Source organism: Passer domesticus, chromosome 7 (assembly GCF_036417665.1).
Source record: "Passer domesticus isolate bPasDom1 chromosome 7, bPasDom1.hap1, whole genome shotgun sequence".
NCBI lineage: Eukaryota > Metazoa > Chordata > Aves > Passeriformes > Passeridae > Passer > Passer domesticus.
The window spans coordinates 16,738,601-16,754,733 of NC_087480.1; the positions used below are offsets into that span (position 1 = coordinate 16,738,601).

The following is a 16,133-nucleotide window of genomic DNA, read 5'->3' on the forward strand; positions in this document are numbered from 1 at the left end:
CATTATCCTGCCTGTAATTGGTGAAGCGTCCTCCCCAGCTCCACCAGCAGACTCACAGCTCAGTACCCAAAACCAGCTCTAAGCTCACAGAATTCACAGAATCACTGGGTTGGAAGACACCTTCAAGACCATCGAGTCCAACCCAGCCCCAGCACCTCAACTCAACCCTGGCACCCAGTGCCACATCCAGGCTTTGTTACACACACCCAGGGATGGGGACTCCACCACCTCCCCTGGCAGCCATTCCAGAACTTTATCACTCTTTCTGTAAAAAACTTTTCCCTAATATCCAGCCTGTATTTCCCCTGGCACAGCTGCAGGCTGTGAGCTCTGGCTGTGTCAGTGCTGCTGCAGAGAGAGCCCAGCCCCAGCTGAGCACAGGCACCTTCCAGGAGCTGTGCAGGGTGAGGAGGGCACCCCTGGGTCTCTTTTTCTCCAGGGGAGCACCCCCAGCTCCCTCAGGGGCTCCTCTCAGGTTTGTGTTCCCAGCCCCTCTCCAGCCTCGCTGTCCCCTCTGGATGTGCTCAGTGTCCCCAGGTCCTTCCCAAGCTGAGGGACAGAGCTGGGCACAGCACTCGAGGTGTGACCCCAGCAGTGCAGGGACAGGGCAGCGTGACCTCCCTGCTCCTGCTGGCCATTCCTTGTTGTCTGGACTGGGCAGCACGGATTTGATGAGAAATGCTAAGATCTTAAAATAGCCCACAAGCCTCACTTGGAGATAAACCTAAAAAGAAGCACATCTACTCGAGCACATCACTGCTAATCTCTGCTGTGCTCTGCAGCATCCTCTGGAGCGAGGTGGCTCTCCAGGCTCCCCATGTAAACAGAGCAATTTGCTCCTGCGCCGGGTTGTTATAGTTACTGGCTGTGACTTACCCCTGCCATTGTCACGGCATTCGCAGTAAATGGCGCTTAAACAGCAGTCTAGCAAAGGTTTGCAGAATAATGACTCATAAAAATTCACTTAATAACAGGATCCCAGCCTCTGTGCCGCCCAACTCCTTCATCCATCCCCCCCGGGCCTTACATCATCAATGAGACCCCGATTCTCTTACATAAGGAGCACAGCAAAGGTCACTACGTGTGTCTGAAAGGTTTTTAACTTCTGCTCCCTGAAAAGGTCATCCTACAGGTGGAAAAGCAGAGCCCTGTCCCTAGGGCAGCTCTCAGAGCCGGAGCTGGAGCTCTCCTCTTGGAGACTCTGTGGCTGCTGAGTGAACCTGCCTTTGCAGGTCCAGCCTGAGAGAGGCCACACTTTCTACCTTGTTCTGGGTGTCTCTTTTCCTATCCACATCCAGCCAACTCCGCAAGAGGCTGGAATGAGGCAGCTCTAAGAGTTGCTGTCAGGATTGTGGCACAGTGATAAGGCTGAAGATACACACCCATGAAATGGATTATGCTGAATGATGCTGCTCAGCTGCTTTTGAGATGCAAAGACAACAATTAACCGGGCTGACGTGAACAGACGCAAATAGGAACAGCTCTTCATGCCCAGAGAGACGCCAGGCTCGGGGAGAGAGGCAAATAACCTGCTCAGAAGAGGCAGGCAGCAAGAGAAGGGAACCAGCAGGTTCTCCCAGAGCCCAGGGTCAGGTGAATGAACATTCACTACAGAGCAATCAGAGGATGCTGCTCATGCGTCTCTGCCCAGAGTGCAGACAGCCAGTCCCTGATGGCAAACAGCCTGCCACACACGAGCCAAGAAGCTGTCCCCACGCAGGCTTGTGCAGGCAAACTGAACCCTCTGTACATTTAATTAACAGTTTATACTAAACCTAATATATAAGAAGTGCAGTGGTAGTATCTTACAAATTTCACAGCCAGACAGAAACCTTCCTGGGAGGTGCGATTTTTTTGTTACTACTGGAACAAAAGAACAGCACTTCTACATGTTTTAGAACATCCGAGTAGCTGATGAGGACAAAACTGTGCTAATCTGCTTTATCAGGTGCTTTTTGTGAAAGCAATTAGGTGTGGGGTTCCCAAAGGATCTTCTGAGAAAGGGTCCAGCAAGGATAATTAATAAATTTATATTTATACTGCTGTGGAATTAGCATCAGGAGCTCCTGTTCAGAAACTCCTCCTGCAACAGCTTTGGGGTTTGACCAAATAACCAACTTTGGCCCAGCTTGTCCTATCACCACACAAGGGATAAATGTTCATCACCCTCACTGCATGAGCAGTAAGTGAAAGAGCTGAAAGGGAAGTCCAGTCCTGCAGCCCTCTACCAGCAAACTCTTCCTGCAGTCTCCAGAAGAGCCTGAACCCCAGCCAGGGAAGTTAATCCAAGTTTGTTCATAGAATCTTGCACCAAGCCAGTGCTAGTTTAAAATACACTGACGAAATCTGCTCTTGTAACAAACCTTGTAAATAAAGCTGAAACTGGCACTGCATCTTTTCTCCCCCACACAAGCTCTCCTCCAAGTTGTAAACCCTGCAGCAGATACAATTCTAGCTACAGAAGGAGAGCTGGCACAGAGATAACGAAAAATGGAACAGGCCTACTATGAAATGGATCACTGAACTGGAGACTCTGGAGCTGAATTTCAGCTGTAATATATCAACCTCATTTCACGGACCTGTGTCTCTGTCCAGTTAATCCAGCAGGGCTGGGGATTTGAGTGGACACAAGTTTTGGTAGTCAAGCCATGTTACAGAAATCCACATGAATCCCATCACTTGCTTTCCATGACATTTCAGGAGAAACTTGTCATTAGCCTGCTATAATCAGTGGCAATTCCTCATGCTGCTGAAAAAAACTTTTCCGTTCTGCTTTCTGTCCTGTTGAGCTGCAGAATGCTCAAATTTCTAGAAGACCAAGTTAAAAATGGCTCATTCTTGATGGATGGTCTGTATTTTGCTACTTACATTTTGTAAGACTAAAACTCAATACTACCAGTTCAATTTTTAGGTCAGATAGAAGAGTTTTGTTATCTCTCTAGTTTTTAAACCACACATTAAAATCACATTGCTACAAGTATGCACAATGCTGACATTTCTAAATAATAAAGCTGAGCACTCTTGAATTCTATCAGGGCTGATCCTTATTGTTTGCTTGGATACATGAAATTACTATTGAAAAACTATGTGCCAAGGGGCCTATGCACTGAAAACATTTTCCTCCATGATTGACTGGTATTAATCTTTCACACACAGAGGGATGTGTTCCCTTCAAAAGGAGGCTTGATATATAAGGATTATCCAAGTTTTGGATGTTCCTTTCTAAGCAGTGAATACGCAAAAATTATCAGTGGTTAGCAATGTACATAAATTATTCTAGTTATTGGCAGTAATGCTTACAAATGAAGAGAAGAAAACCAGAAAAAAAACCAAAACAGTTGGTGACAATAGGTGACACTTGAAGTGACAGGATTCAGATTTGGTGGTTTTTCCACAAGACCCTTATGTAACTCAGGGATGGCTTTGCAGCTCAGGATCCTTCCTACCACTCACTGCTGTAAGTTATGTCCTGCCTCAGCATTTCTGCCCTGGAGGCCTCTGGAGAGGGAGACCAAGATGATCTGTCTGCACTACAGCAAAGGACTGAAACCCAGCAGACTGTTTGCTTGCTTGCAGCTGTAAATAAGCTTGTGTGCTTTCAGGATTTACTTACGAAAAGCAATTCCACTTAATATCAGCACAACAGCGTGGCAATAGTTCATATTTACAGATTGTAATATAATTTCAGAGAGCCACAAATTCCTTTAGAAAGTGCTCATCTATAAATCAACCTATAAATCAGTGTGTCCACAAACACTGTGGGGCTGGAAAGAACACTGAGTGAAAGAGGAAAAACTGAGTGCTTAAGTCAGGCAGAACATGTTTGCTCAGGCTGGAGATTACCATCGAAACAGGACTGCCCAGGTGTGGCATTCACATTCTCTGGAAAAATTCCTTCGCTCAGGATTTTTCTCCTGGGAAGCTGAAAGGCAGCGAGAGAGGCCTCAGAGAAAAGGAAAACAATTCTCATCTCATTTGCTTCTCCTGTGTTGCGCTCACGTGTGGAATGTGTTTGGAGATTGTTTACCCATAGGTGATTGTTTCACTGGTTTCTGCTGTGTGTTGTTTTGACTCTTTGGCCAATCAGGGCCAAGCTGTGTCGGGACTCTGGAAAGAGTCACAAGTTTTTATTATTATCTTTTTAGTATTTGTAAGTATCCTTTTTGTATTCAATAGTATAGTATAGTAGTCCTTAATATAATATAGTATAATAAAGTAATAAATTAGCCTTCTGAGAACATGGGGTCAGATGCATCATTCCTCCCATCATTGGGGCATCCCTTGTTTACAATACCCAGGTCTACTCTGGGCACTTAAAGCCATGGACCAACATCAAGGACTTTGAGCAGCAGCACTTTCCTGAGCCAGGACAACAGCTCAAAACCGAACACGAACACTCAACCAACCTGTTTTTCACCACTGGGCTTCCTGTAATTGAGCAGCAGCTCCACAGCTCCCACCACCTCCTTCCGTATGGCATAGAGCAGAGCATCCCCCACGTAGACGCTGTGGCTCAGCAGCAGCTCCATGATCTCCAGGTTCTCATTCTCTATGGCTATTAGCAGGGCACTGCGACCCAGAGGATCCATGCAGTTAATGTTGATGTTGTAGTAGATCTCTGCCTCCTGCAAGGCATGTTTCACGCTGGCATAGTCCCCCTTCTCCACAGCACTGAGGTAGGCTTTCTCTTCCGACGAGAGCTCTGCCTCCGCTCGCACGATCTGGAGTGGGATCCGGTCTCGGTACGGGGAGAAGTTGACCTTTTTGTAGTATAGCTGGGCCATGGTTCATAGTGACCAGGCAACCTGTGAGGGAGGAGAACCACGCGTCAGTGACAGCACAGCCCCACGGGGGACAAACATCCAAAGGGCCATCACGGCAAAAAAAAATCCTTATGTTTGTCACTCAAATACAAAAAGGGGGAAGTGTGGAGGGGCTCGACAGCTGGCCTGCAAGCAAAGCTGAGCTAATAGAAGAAATAACAATTGATGATTTTTGAGTGTATCCATAGCAAGGAAGAAGACAAGGCCGTCAGCATGGAAACAGATTAGAGAAGATACATGAACATTTTTGTAAACTAGGCTACGTGCATAAGTAGATGTGTATACGTGCCTTATTAAATTTCTGTAAAACTTTTGCCAATTATATTGACGCTAATTGTTTTGTACCAATGAATATACAGAAGTTGTGATGTAGTTAATGATTTAAGATCATGTAAGTTGTGATGTAGTTAATGATTTAAGAGTATATAAGCTAGAGAACACGCACAATAAAAAACTTTCTCTTCTTAGACCCTGATCACATCCGTATGTCACATCTGACCTAACAGTGACACTCCCCATCCCTTTTTAAGATGTTGTATTCGTAACACCCTCCGAGCAACCCCACCTCAAAGGGCTACCTGAAAGCATAAAGGTGGCACCACCACTCACAAGGACAGAAACTCAGTATAAGTTTTCATCTTGTTTAAACACTATGCCATTGATGTCTTTTGTCGGGTCAGAAGCGTGATCTTGATATTTATGGGTAATCTATCACATGCAAATAAGTGGATTTCTCATCTTTGCTTTATTTCCCACTCAAAGTTCCTTTTATTTCCTCCTATCCCACTGCTATGCCTGTCCTCAGCGTCTCTGAACTGTCAGTGATGGGAGCTGCTGATTTACACCCTCCTCTTTACAGTAAGAGATTCATTTTGAGCATTTTTGCTGCTGCTTCTCTGCTTCCGTCTCTTAAAACAGTCTTTTATTTTTCCTTAGTGTTTACTCTTCGACTAGGTCATGGTTTTATTTTTAAAGCTTGCATGTTTTTAAACATTTTTTCTCACTCTCCTCATTTATAAATAGGACCTAAAGACAGGCTGATGTAGAAAGCTCCCACCCTTGCTCTCCAAAGGAAGTGATGTTGTTTTGTGGTCTAGGAAAACGAGAAGTAAATCCTGCCTTTGAAAAAGTGCAGCAAACTGAATGAATTGAGGTTCCTTCCCACGCCTCAAAGATCCCAGCAGGTGACTGGAGTCACAGGAAACACGGGCTGGGTATTCACAGGTAAGGAAAAAAGGAACCAGGCTTGTCTACCTCTGCTTGGCTTTGACAAACGACACCAGGGCCACCAGCAGCTATTGCTAATTGGGTGACTTATTCCAGCTCCTTGCTCAACAGCTTCCTGCAGCCAATTATCTGGAGTTTTGGTCCATTGTAGTGCCCTGTCCTGGGGGAAAAGGAGGTGCTGATGGAAGATGATGAGGAGGAGGCTGCGGTGGCTGCAGAGGGACCCGGGGCTCTGCAGGTGCCACCCCAGGCAGCCTGGCTGCATTTCTGCCTTTCCAGAGTGGGTGGAACTGAGCTCCAGCCCAGCTGACACTGCAGAACAGTGGGAGGCTGTAGCAGACAGCAAAGCTGCATCTGAGAACTTCCTGGGGAGCCAGGGATCTGTACCAGCCGCGTTGGCACCTCGGGGAATGTGCTCGCTCAGGATCCCACTCTCCTCCAAGTGCCAGAGAAGTTTGTGTTTGTTACATAGCCAGAGATGCTGGCACAGTGCTCACATGTGTCTCTCTGCACAGGCAGAACCACAGAATCCAGTGGTTCAACTTCAAGACACACACAAAGGCACTGGAGGCAAAAGGACCCATAATCTGAATAGAAACCATAAATATATTGGCTGATTTTCTACAGGAACATTATGCCACAAAAGCTTTTAGAACTAAGGAAGACTCTCAGTGACTCAGAAGCTTCAATAAACTGCCTGCAGAACCAACTACTCTGATTCTGGAAAGCACCAAGGATCACAGATCATTTTCAATTTTTGGTTTTGAGAATGTTATTCCTCTGGGATCCAGCTAATTCCCACTGAAACACTGACAGGAGACAGAAGGATGCACACAGGTCTGGTAACAACTAAGGACCAAAGAGATCTTTGGGAAAGTAAGGAGAAACCCAAATGGGAAGGGAAATGTGTCCTTATGTGACAGTCTGGCTGAAGGGAGCAGGGAACACCAACCAGTGGGACTGGTGCCAGAGGACAGCAGTCACCGTGTAAAGGTCTCCTGGGGGAATCTGTTGGCTCCAAAAAACATGAGGGATTCTGGCAACAAGTGCTGCTGCTAAAGTGGAATTGGATATTTTTCACTGCTCTTTAGTTTAATTGGACGTTTTGTAGATGGTGAGTAACATTTGCAATGAGTTATAACAAATGTCACCTTATGAAGCATCATGCCAGCATTGGATCTCTTTCCTTCCCAACAGTTTTGTAGAAAGAAAAAAGAAAGCTTCAAATATCTTAACTCCTCAGGGAGATCTCATCTCTCAGTAGAACTCCAGCCCAAAGAAAGGTAATAATGTTAATACCTCAAGCACATAGGAAGCTGCAATAAAGCCGAACAGGAAGGACCCACAAAATTAATGATCTTCCTGAATTCCTCTCATGCCAACACCTGCATAGCCTGACAAGCACATGCTGCTGACTGGGTTTGGAAATAACAGCAGTCAGGATAAGAAAATAATAAAAATGTCTGCCTGGAGTTCATGGAAGATTTCAGCAAAACCTTTATCTGTTGAGTTGCCTTTCAGCCAGAGACTCAGCACAATTTACAGACCCCATGTCTTTGTCAATCAAAATTATTTCACAAAGCATCAGCCACACCTGTGGATGGAATGAATGAGCACAAGATCCCTGCTCCAGCTGTCACCTCCCAGCACCACCAGGCTCCCAGGGGAGCATCTCTTGGTGCAGCAGACAATTCTGGTAGGCCCTACACACTTGTGTTTCCCAAACTGGTCCTGTCTCCTGCTTAACAGTCCAAAATTACAAAAATATTGATGCAATCCAGGTAAGAGAAGGGGGAGGCAATGCACAGGTGCTGCCTAGAGAGAAGCAGCAGTGATATTCCTGAAAGGTAGCAAAAATAGAAACACAGTCACACTAAAATTTTGGAATCGGTGCAGAGAGCCTGAAAACACGTGTTTTCCATATGAATTCTCCTCACAGAGGGGCATTTTCTGCTACTTGGGTTACTATTTGGGGCAAGGAAAATTCTTCCAGCCTATGCCTGACTGCAGATGCCTCAGACAATGTGCAGTGACTGGCTAAAGCAGTGGTGATACCTGCACCACAAACAGGTGGAGAGAAACAGGAGAGCCATAACGAGAGAAATATAACAAACTACTCAAGATACAGGCAGGAGGACTTAACACTCAGTTTGGACTCCACCTCTCTCCAACAGAGATGCCCTTCTCCCTGAATGATTAGTCCAAATCTCCAAGCCTTTTCAGCCCGACACCACTTCTGTGGTGAACAAATTAGAGTTTTAGCCCCTGAAAAGCAGCAATACCTGGCAGGAACAGCTGGCCTGGTTTGGGGAAGGAAAGTTTCTGGCCTTTTGCCACTAAAAATTCCATGAGCTGTCACTACAAAAAGCTTTCAGGGTCTGTTAGGAGTTGAGCCATCCCTCAGTTCCCACTTTACACACACCACACACTCCCACACAGCCCTGTCTCAGGGGAGTCAGGGTGACCTGGATGAAATGGGATGAGCAGAACTGGAGGGGAGGCAGCCAGAGCCAGTTTACTGCCATGTATCACTAAGCCCATTATAAAACAGGACCTTCCTGGATTTTATTTGCTTTGATCATTATCATGAAGCTGATTCAGAGGTGGAAAAGCACCACTGCTCCTGATGGCTGAGCTGCCTCTGTAACAGAGGCTCAGAGACTCTGGGGGTATCAAATTCAGCTGCCAGCTGACATCTAACAGCCTGAGGAACTGATCAAACACCGATTTTGGACACGAGACCAACAGCAAAGAGTTACCTTTGCTGCTTGCTGGGACTCTGTATCACACCTGAGAGCAGCCAGCAAAGCCCCACAGCTGGCAGGCTGCTCAGAGCACGGCTGGGTGTGCCCTCACACCAGCAAAACTCCCTGTGTTAAATGCCACTGCACCTTCTCCCAGACCTCAGCAGGGTTTATGTGCTGCAAAAGCCACCTGCATTTTCCAGCTGTATCAGCCCCATCAAAGAATTGATCTCTTACAACACATCTTGCTTCACTGCTTCCCCCCATCCTTCTTGCCAAGGCTGTTTTCTTCTTTTTAGTGTTTCAGGGAGAGCATTTTCCTCATTTTGCAATTCTAATCTGGACTCCAGGTCTGGAAATCACGGCCTGTAACTGTGAAAATGGCCTGACTTTCATGGTGCTCACACACTGCCTGCTCAGTACTATTGATCTTTTTAAAAAAGGTTATAAACCTGAGCTATGAAATAGTCCAGAAGGGCCACTTAGGTAAATAATATTACATGTAGTTAATGGACCAATTGAATTTGTGATTGGATCCTTCTTTTAAGTGCTCTAGATCTTATTTACTAACAATGCCTGGCTGAGCACAGTATGAGGAAACAAAACCAACTTTGTAACGTTCTGCAATTCCCTTCCTTCTGCTATGATACCCCCTTGTTCCAGAAAATTGCTTTTTCCATGGAGTTCAGTGGGAACCAGATTACAACCCTAAGTCTCCCTGCCCCTCACGACATCTCTCACCACCAGAAGCAGAAATTTTTCCTGATACCTTTAAATACAAAGACAGCCATGACTGAATAAATGTATGACCTCAGACGCGTTTTAAAATTATAAAATTGCAGTGACCTTCTGGTTCTATGGCTGTGTAAATTCCTTTTAGCTAAAGCCCCATGATCTCAGAAAGTTTATATCCAGCTCATAAGTTACATAAAATATATCATTGACTGGAATAAGTGCTGTCCAAAACTTGCAGGGCCACAGCCCAACAAAAAAAATGAGAAAGTGACAGCTAATAAAATTGGGGATGAGTAATCCACTTTCACTGCCCAACATGAGAGAAGGGAAGAGCACTAATAGCACATGTGATAAAAATGCAAGGCACTGTGATTCACAGTGGAGATATGTCCTTAGAAGACGCAGAGGAAAATTCCCTATGAAGTGTTTTTCACTCATCACCACTCCAGGCCTAGGTAAGAACACAACAATTCCCTAGGTACAGCACAGAACCTCCTAACCCAGGAGTGTTTGTAAAGGAAGACAACCTCAAACTTCAGATTACAAAGCTTACAGCCGCCAGAAGAAAATTCTTTGCCAGTAACGCAAAATGTCACAATTTGACTCAAGTCCCAACTGCAAATCTCAACTTCCTGGGGAGGGTGACAATTATCAAAGATATATATGTTTGATTTGGAAAGGACAGCTCTTTGGTAGAAGTCTCTTCCGCTGCATAATCAATTGATGAGTCATGAGCAACCGCATATGGGGACATGTATACGTGGTTTTATATGTCTGTATGAGATATATATATATGTGTATGTATATATATAATATAAGCTCCTTGTGGAAGCTTCACCTTTGTGTCCACTTACAAAGCACTGAGGATTCACATGGCTCATTCTGTTGAAAGATGAGCAAGAAGCTCCCTTTTCAACAGGATGTTCTCCTCTATATCTCCTCTTCCAGGCAGAGAGTAATTAATGGATGGAGAATCTGGGATGCAGACAGCCAGGCCTGACCAGAAACTCAAATGCTTAGGGCTTCCTCAAGCCTCCTGCATGTCCAAGGATGGGTTCTGTGTGTTTTGATCCACCCCAGGGATGGGATGCAGATGGACATTTGCCAGCACTGGCCCACTTCACGCGGCATTGATGGGGTGTTAACAACGCTAAAATTTCAGCCCAGCTCCTCAGCCACGCTGGGCTGGGAACGGGGAGAGCAGTTCTGCAATAAAAAACAGCTGCACACCAGATTTCCCTGCAGCACAGCCAGAGGAGTTATCCCTGCACCTGGGAGAAGGAAGCAGAGGTGCAGGAGCTGCAAAGCAAGACACAACTTTGGGAAGGATGACAGAAAAAGCCTCTGGTGTAGAGCCAAATGCAAAGCTCCTCTTTGGGATACAGCAGGAGGGGGAAGTACTGACCCAGCCATGGAATACTTCAGTATTACCTCAACAGAAAACAGTCTGGGCTACTAAAATGATTAAAATTACTTCCTAGTGATGGAATGGCTGCAGAACATGCTTTCAGCTACTATTATAATAAAGCATTTACAGTCTGCAATTCTCCCACTTCTTTCCACACAGCCATCACGCAGGTGGTAATAAATAAAAATGTACCATTGTGAGAAGATTTAAAAAAATAAGCCCCGGAATATAGTCATAGTACATATCTTTACAAATGCAGGCAGAACAGAAAGCTCATTTTGTCTGTCTGACATCACTGCTCTGTCCCTTACTTGTTTGAGATGGGCTATGTATTCATTTTCCACAGAAAAGAGATGTCAACTGCACTGAGAAATACTGTCAAGCACGCTGCCCTGTTGTCTTATCTGCTAATGCAGCACTAATGTAGCATGGCATCATTATCATCTCCAGGCTCTGTGTCCACTGCTTCGGTGCCTGCTGCTTGTAATCTCTGCCTGCTGCAGCTAATGAATGAGAGATTGGTTTTTTGGTGGTTTTTTTTTTTTTTCTTGTTCCCACTCTGGCTCATCATTTCTGCAATCAGCAGGATAATCTGGGAGCATGGTGTCAGGGAGAGCAGTGAGGAGTGTCAGACTCAAGCAGCTGGAAGTGCAAGTGAAGAACTCAGGTAGCAGGGGAAAGTCCAGATGATGGCACAGTGGCCAGAGAGGGGAAAAGGCAGTGGCAGCAAGCTCTGAAGTACCAACAGCAAGTCTGGCTCTTTGTCTCATCTGGCACTCAGTGGATTTATCAGTGGCTATCAGTTCCCATTTCTGAACAAGCTCTGCTGAGCTATTTTCGCTGTCACCCCTGTAAAAATATAGCCAGACCCAGCACATGGAGCATCCATCACCTGCAGCCCTGCTCTGAGCCCCCAGGGTTCCTGTGCTGCAGCAACTCTACCTCTGGCCTTTTGGGTTTGTTCCCAATTCTGCATTCAAACCTGACTGGAGGTTCTTGGAAGGAAGAGGAAAACTCGTGTGCTCAATTCTCAAATGAATGTTTCCCAGTTGCAAAAAAAAAGGGTTTTTTTAGACAATACTACATTTGCCTGCAGCACCTTTTGGATATGAAAAAGTGCAAAACATGTCAATTCTCTTTCTCAGGTTAAACTGTAAACCGTGGTAAATACAGAGGGATTAAAAGCCAAATTCATTGCATCTCTAGAACACTGGGGACAGGCAGACAAGGAATCTGTGCCCCATGGAGAGCAAGCACACCACTTTCACAGTTGTCTGAACAAATGGGGCCAAAGAGAGAGCACTGGGTGGGCAAGGAGCTCACCCTGCTCCCATGAGGGTGCAGGTGGCTGGCAGTCACTGTGTGCCTGCACTCTGTGCAAAGGAACAAACTTCCAAGCATCTCCCTGTTCTAAAACCTTCCCGGGAGAAAAAAAAAATATTATTTTGAGGGGCTTCCAGACAGAGGAAGAAAAATCTGAAAAATCCAAATATCTGAAGTAGTTAGAGCAGGTGACTGACTTGAATACAGCCCAGCTTGGTGTGGGGAGATTCCATCTCCTTCAGCAGCTGCACACACTGCAGCTCACAGTCCCCTTTCCATGCAGCTTCCTCAGCACGTTGGATCCTAGTTCAGGCACAGCTCACACCAAATCCCACAGTCTGAGCCACCCAGATGGTTGTAGAGCTGAGAAAGAGAAACATTTCCACAAGTAGAAGGTCTCTCTGGGTGGATTTTTGAAGGATAGAGACCGAGCATTGCGACTGCAGGGCAGCCACAGTTTGTCTCAGTCATGGTTTTGCACAAGTCAGCCCTGGTCATCACATCCTTCACAGTCCCTGGACAAAACAACTGCCTCAGCTTCATGGGGAGGTGGAAATGCCATCCAGAAAAGAGAAATCTTCATAGAAAGCAGGTGTGAGCGAGCTCCTCCTGACAGTGATAAAAACAGAATAGTCTGCAGATAAAATAAAGAAGCAAAGCCAAATCTTAGTTCATTAAGATGGCTCAGGAAAGAGCCTAGAACTGCAGACTGGACAGTTTTTGAAGACCCACAGAAAGGCTGCAGGCAGTAAAGACATACTCATTTTAAGTGGAAAAATGTTGTTCTCAAGAGTACTAAGAAGGCAAATCCAAAAGACACCAAAAATGCTGCACAGACATAAAGCAGCTTGGGAGGGCAGTAACACTGTTATACTGCTTCTAAGTGAAGGAATGCACAGAATCAGGGTTTGCTTCCATGAATGCCCTAAAAGGTTCCTGAATAACAACTGCAGTATAAAACTTGCTTATTCAACCGCCAGATCATTCCAACAAAGTCAGAGATTTGGGTCAGAGATTTGTGTCAGAGATTTGTAGCAGTAACCACTTTATTCCTTAATTTTGCCATACTTACATTGTGCCCTTTGGCTACCAACAATAATAACACGCTGATCTTTTGATCAGGCCTAAAAGTCCTTTCTAAAGGACAGACAGCATTCATCCTCATGTTGTATGGGCTGGAAATCTGCAGCAGAACAGAAGTTATTTGTTTCATCCTTGTGGCAGCAGGTGGTAACTGGGCAGGACACTCCATAAATACAGACACACATATATATTATACACCTAGAGCTTAACAGGTGTAACAGTTCTTTGGTGCCTGCTGAGACAAACCCATTGCCAGAGCACAGTAGTTTCATCCCATGAAACTGATGATAAAAACTAGAAATGTCCCATATTACCAGGGAAAAACCTTATTTTAAATATCCCACAGGGCTACTCTGTCACACATGGAAAAATCTGCAGGACAGTGTCTTGGAAATCAGTTCTTGGTTTTCCTAAGGGGAACTTCTCACATGGGATGCTTTTTTCCCCTCAAGCCTTGTCTGCAGTGTACCTTAATGCTTTTTTCTTTTTGTGTTTCCCTGCATCAAGATACTTTTCTAAAATTTTCTCCCATTTTCTTCCGGATTTAATTTTACAGTTTGCTGCCCTGTTCAGTTAAGTGTTGATTCAAGACACCTCAGCTTTCAAGAGACATCTGAGGTGAGGCTCATCAGTTTCTTTTCAGAGGAATTTTATTTTATATGCTCTGGGCTTCAGGCTCAGCATCAGTATAACTGCAGGGGGTTCATGTTTAAATTGAGCTGCATTCCTTTGGCTGCAGGAGTGGGCCTAGGCAGAGGAAATGCACAAATCCATAAATAAGGCTTGGCACGATTTCCCTGCTCTACTTAATGCCGACATTTACAAGCTCTGTTTTCCCAAACCCCTCGCTTCCAAATCCCTGCACCTGCTAATTTGTTAATTCTGTTTTCACTGAGTTTAGACTTATGTATTCTTAATTATGCTAATGAAGAATAAACTACTTAAAATATTAACGTTTTGCAAACCTTAAAAAGAAAACAGTTAACAAATACCTTGCCCCTGGGGTCTGTCTTAACTGTTGGATTCACAGGCAAGTCCAAGGCATTACTTTTTCTCTCGAGGAGATATCCTGTCCTCCGTTTCCCTTTCTCCTCCCTCCCAGGTCTCTTCTGATACAGCCTCACTTTCTCCTTTTCTGTCTGACCTCTGCTGGGAGGGAGAGCTCGCAGTTAAATGAAAATCACTCCCAAGGTGGTCATTACTTCAGATGTCTGCACCAGTTTTCTTTTTCCCTCTTGGTGTTGATCTCTCCCCTCCAAGGCTCTGTAAAGGCTCCTTGCCCTGCTCCCTTCCAGCCATCCTCACAACCAGTGTCTGGAGCCTGCTGGGAGTTCCTGGGGTGCAACAGAGCTCTGTCCCCTCCTGTCCTCTGTGCATCCCCAGGTACCTCTGCCAGGCAGCAGAGTTACAGCTCTGGCAGGGGAATGAGGAGGAGACAAGGTGTGCTCCCTGCAAGGCAGGAGCTGAGCTCTCCTCCTCATGTGTCAGACAATTCCCTTTGCTGACCCAGGGATGGGGCAACTGAGAGGTGTTTTAAACACTTTTATTCCATTTTCAGCCTCATGAGAAGGGTGAGACAATACAGATGTTATTATTCATGCCACCACAATCAGAAGCCAACTATTTCCTATTCACAATACACTATAAGTGTTTCTTGGGCTATCAGCTTTTGCCACAGCATACTGCAAATACCTTAAAGCCAATCATCTAAAATTACTCCTCATGGGTCCTAATGCAATACATCTTCCATAGTTCTATTTCTCCAAAGTCTCTAGTCTCCTTTGCAAGGCCATCCTTTGAAACTTGTTTCTAGCTCCATGTCTCTCTCAGCAATGTCTGTCCTATTCCATGGCATTTCTAAGTCAGCATTTCTGATCTCGAAGTTTGCATACAGATGCACACCGTGTGAGCCTTCTGTCAGTCCCTGAGAACTCTCTACAGATCCATTTCTCACATTCATGCATCCACAATTCCACCAAATTCTCCTCTGCTCTCCCTGAACACTGCTTTGCACACCTGGTTTATGCTTTCCTGGCTTCTACCTAAACCATAGGTCAGATCATGGCAGCCATGCACCAAAATTGTGATTTACTGCACATAAAAGGGATGGTGAGCACTGAACCTGCAAAGAGGAAAGCTGACTAATTGCTTCATTTCCCCAAACAAGGACTACCTGCAGAACGTCCCTGGCTGCTTGGGGTTTCTTCCTATCTGTGCACTCCTGATAAAAGCTGTGCTTTTCATGCTGCCAGTCTTTCCTGAATGTCTGCGTGGAGCTGCTAAATCGCAGATTACAACGTGTAGGATATCGTTCTCACCATCTCCCTGACAAGGCAGCATTGTTTCTTACAGGACAGATGGCTCACAAGATACTGATCTCTGCCAAGGGAGCAGCACTGCACTGTCTGCAAAGTGCCTCTAAAGTGACTCTGAAAGCAACTGTTTTGGCATTAAGATTGAGATTGAGGATAAAGCACACCAAGGAGCAGGCCATGTGAGCAGCATCACTCTCAGCAGGGTATCAAGGAGCTGTTTCACCCCAGGAGAGCAGCTTTCCCCAGGGTTGTGTGCTCCCCTAACTGCTCACAGTCTGCACGACTAGACTAGATTGCAGTCATGCCATGCTTGTCACTTCCCTGGGAGTCTAGCCACACTTGCTGGGGTTTATTTTCAGCCCTCAGCTTTGGGAGTTCAATAATTATATGAGAATGTGTTCTTCTGGGGGGGAAAAAAAAAAGAAAAAGTTTCTAGCCTCTGGGGTGTGAAGTAAAGAGTGTGAGTCACAGAGTG

At 45.5% G+C, this 16,133-nt stretch overlaps 1 protein-coding gene across 2 annotated transcripts in view; it reads right to left on the reverse strand.

The window, feature by feature from the left end:
• TRPC5 (transient receptor potential cation channel subfamily C member 5) overlaps window positions 1-16,133 on the reverse strand; it is a 103,198-nt gene that overhangs the window by 68,688 nt on the left and 18,377 nt on the right. For both annotated transcript variants that reach the window (XM_064427177.1, XM_064427178.1), the window contains exon 2: window positions 4,407-4,805. In XM_064427177.1, the coding sequence (XP_064283247.1) occupies window positions 4,407-4,784 (378 nt within the window). In that variant the 5' untranslated portion in view covers window positions 4,785-4,805. The remainder of the gene's footprint in view (window positions 1-4,406; window positions 4,806-16,133) is intronic.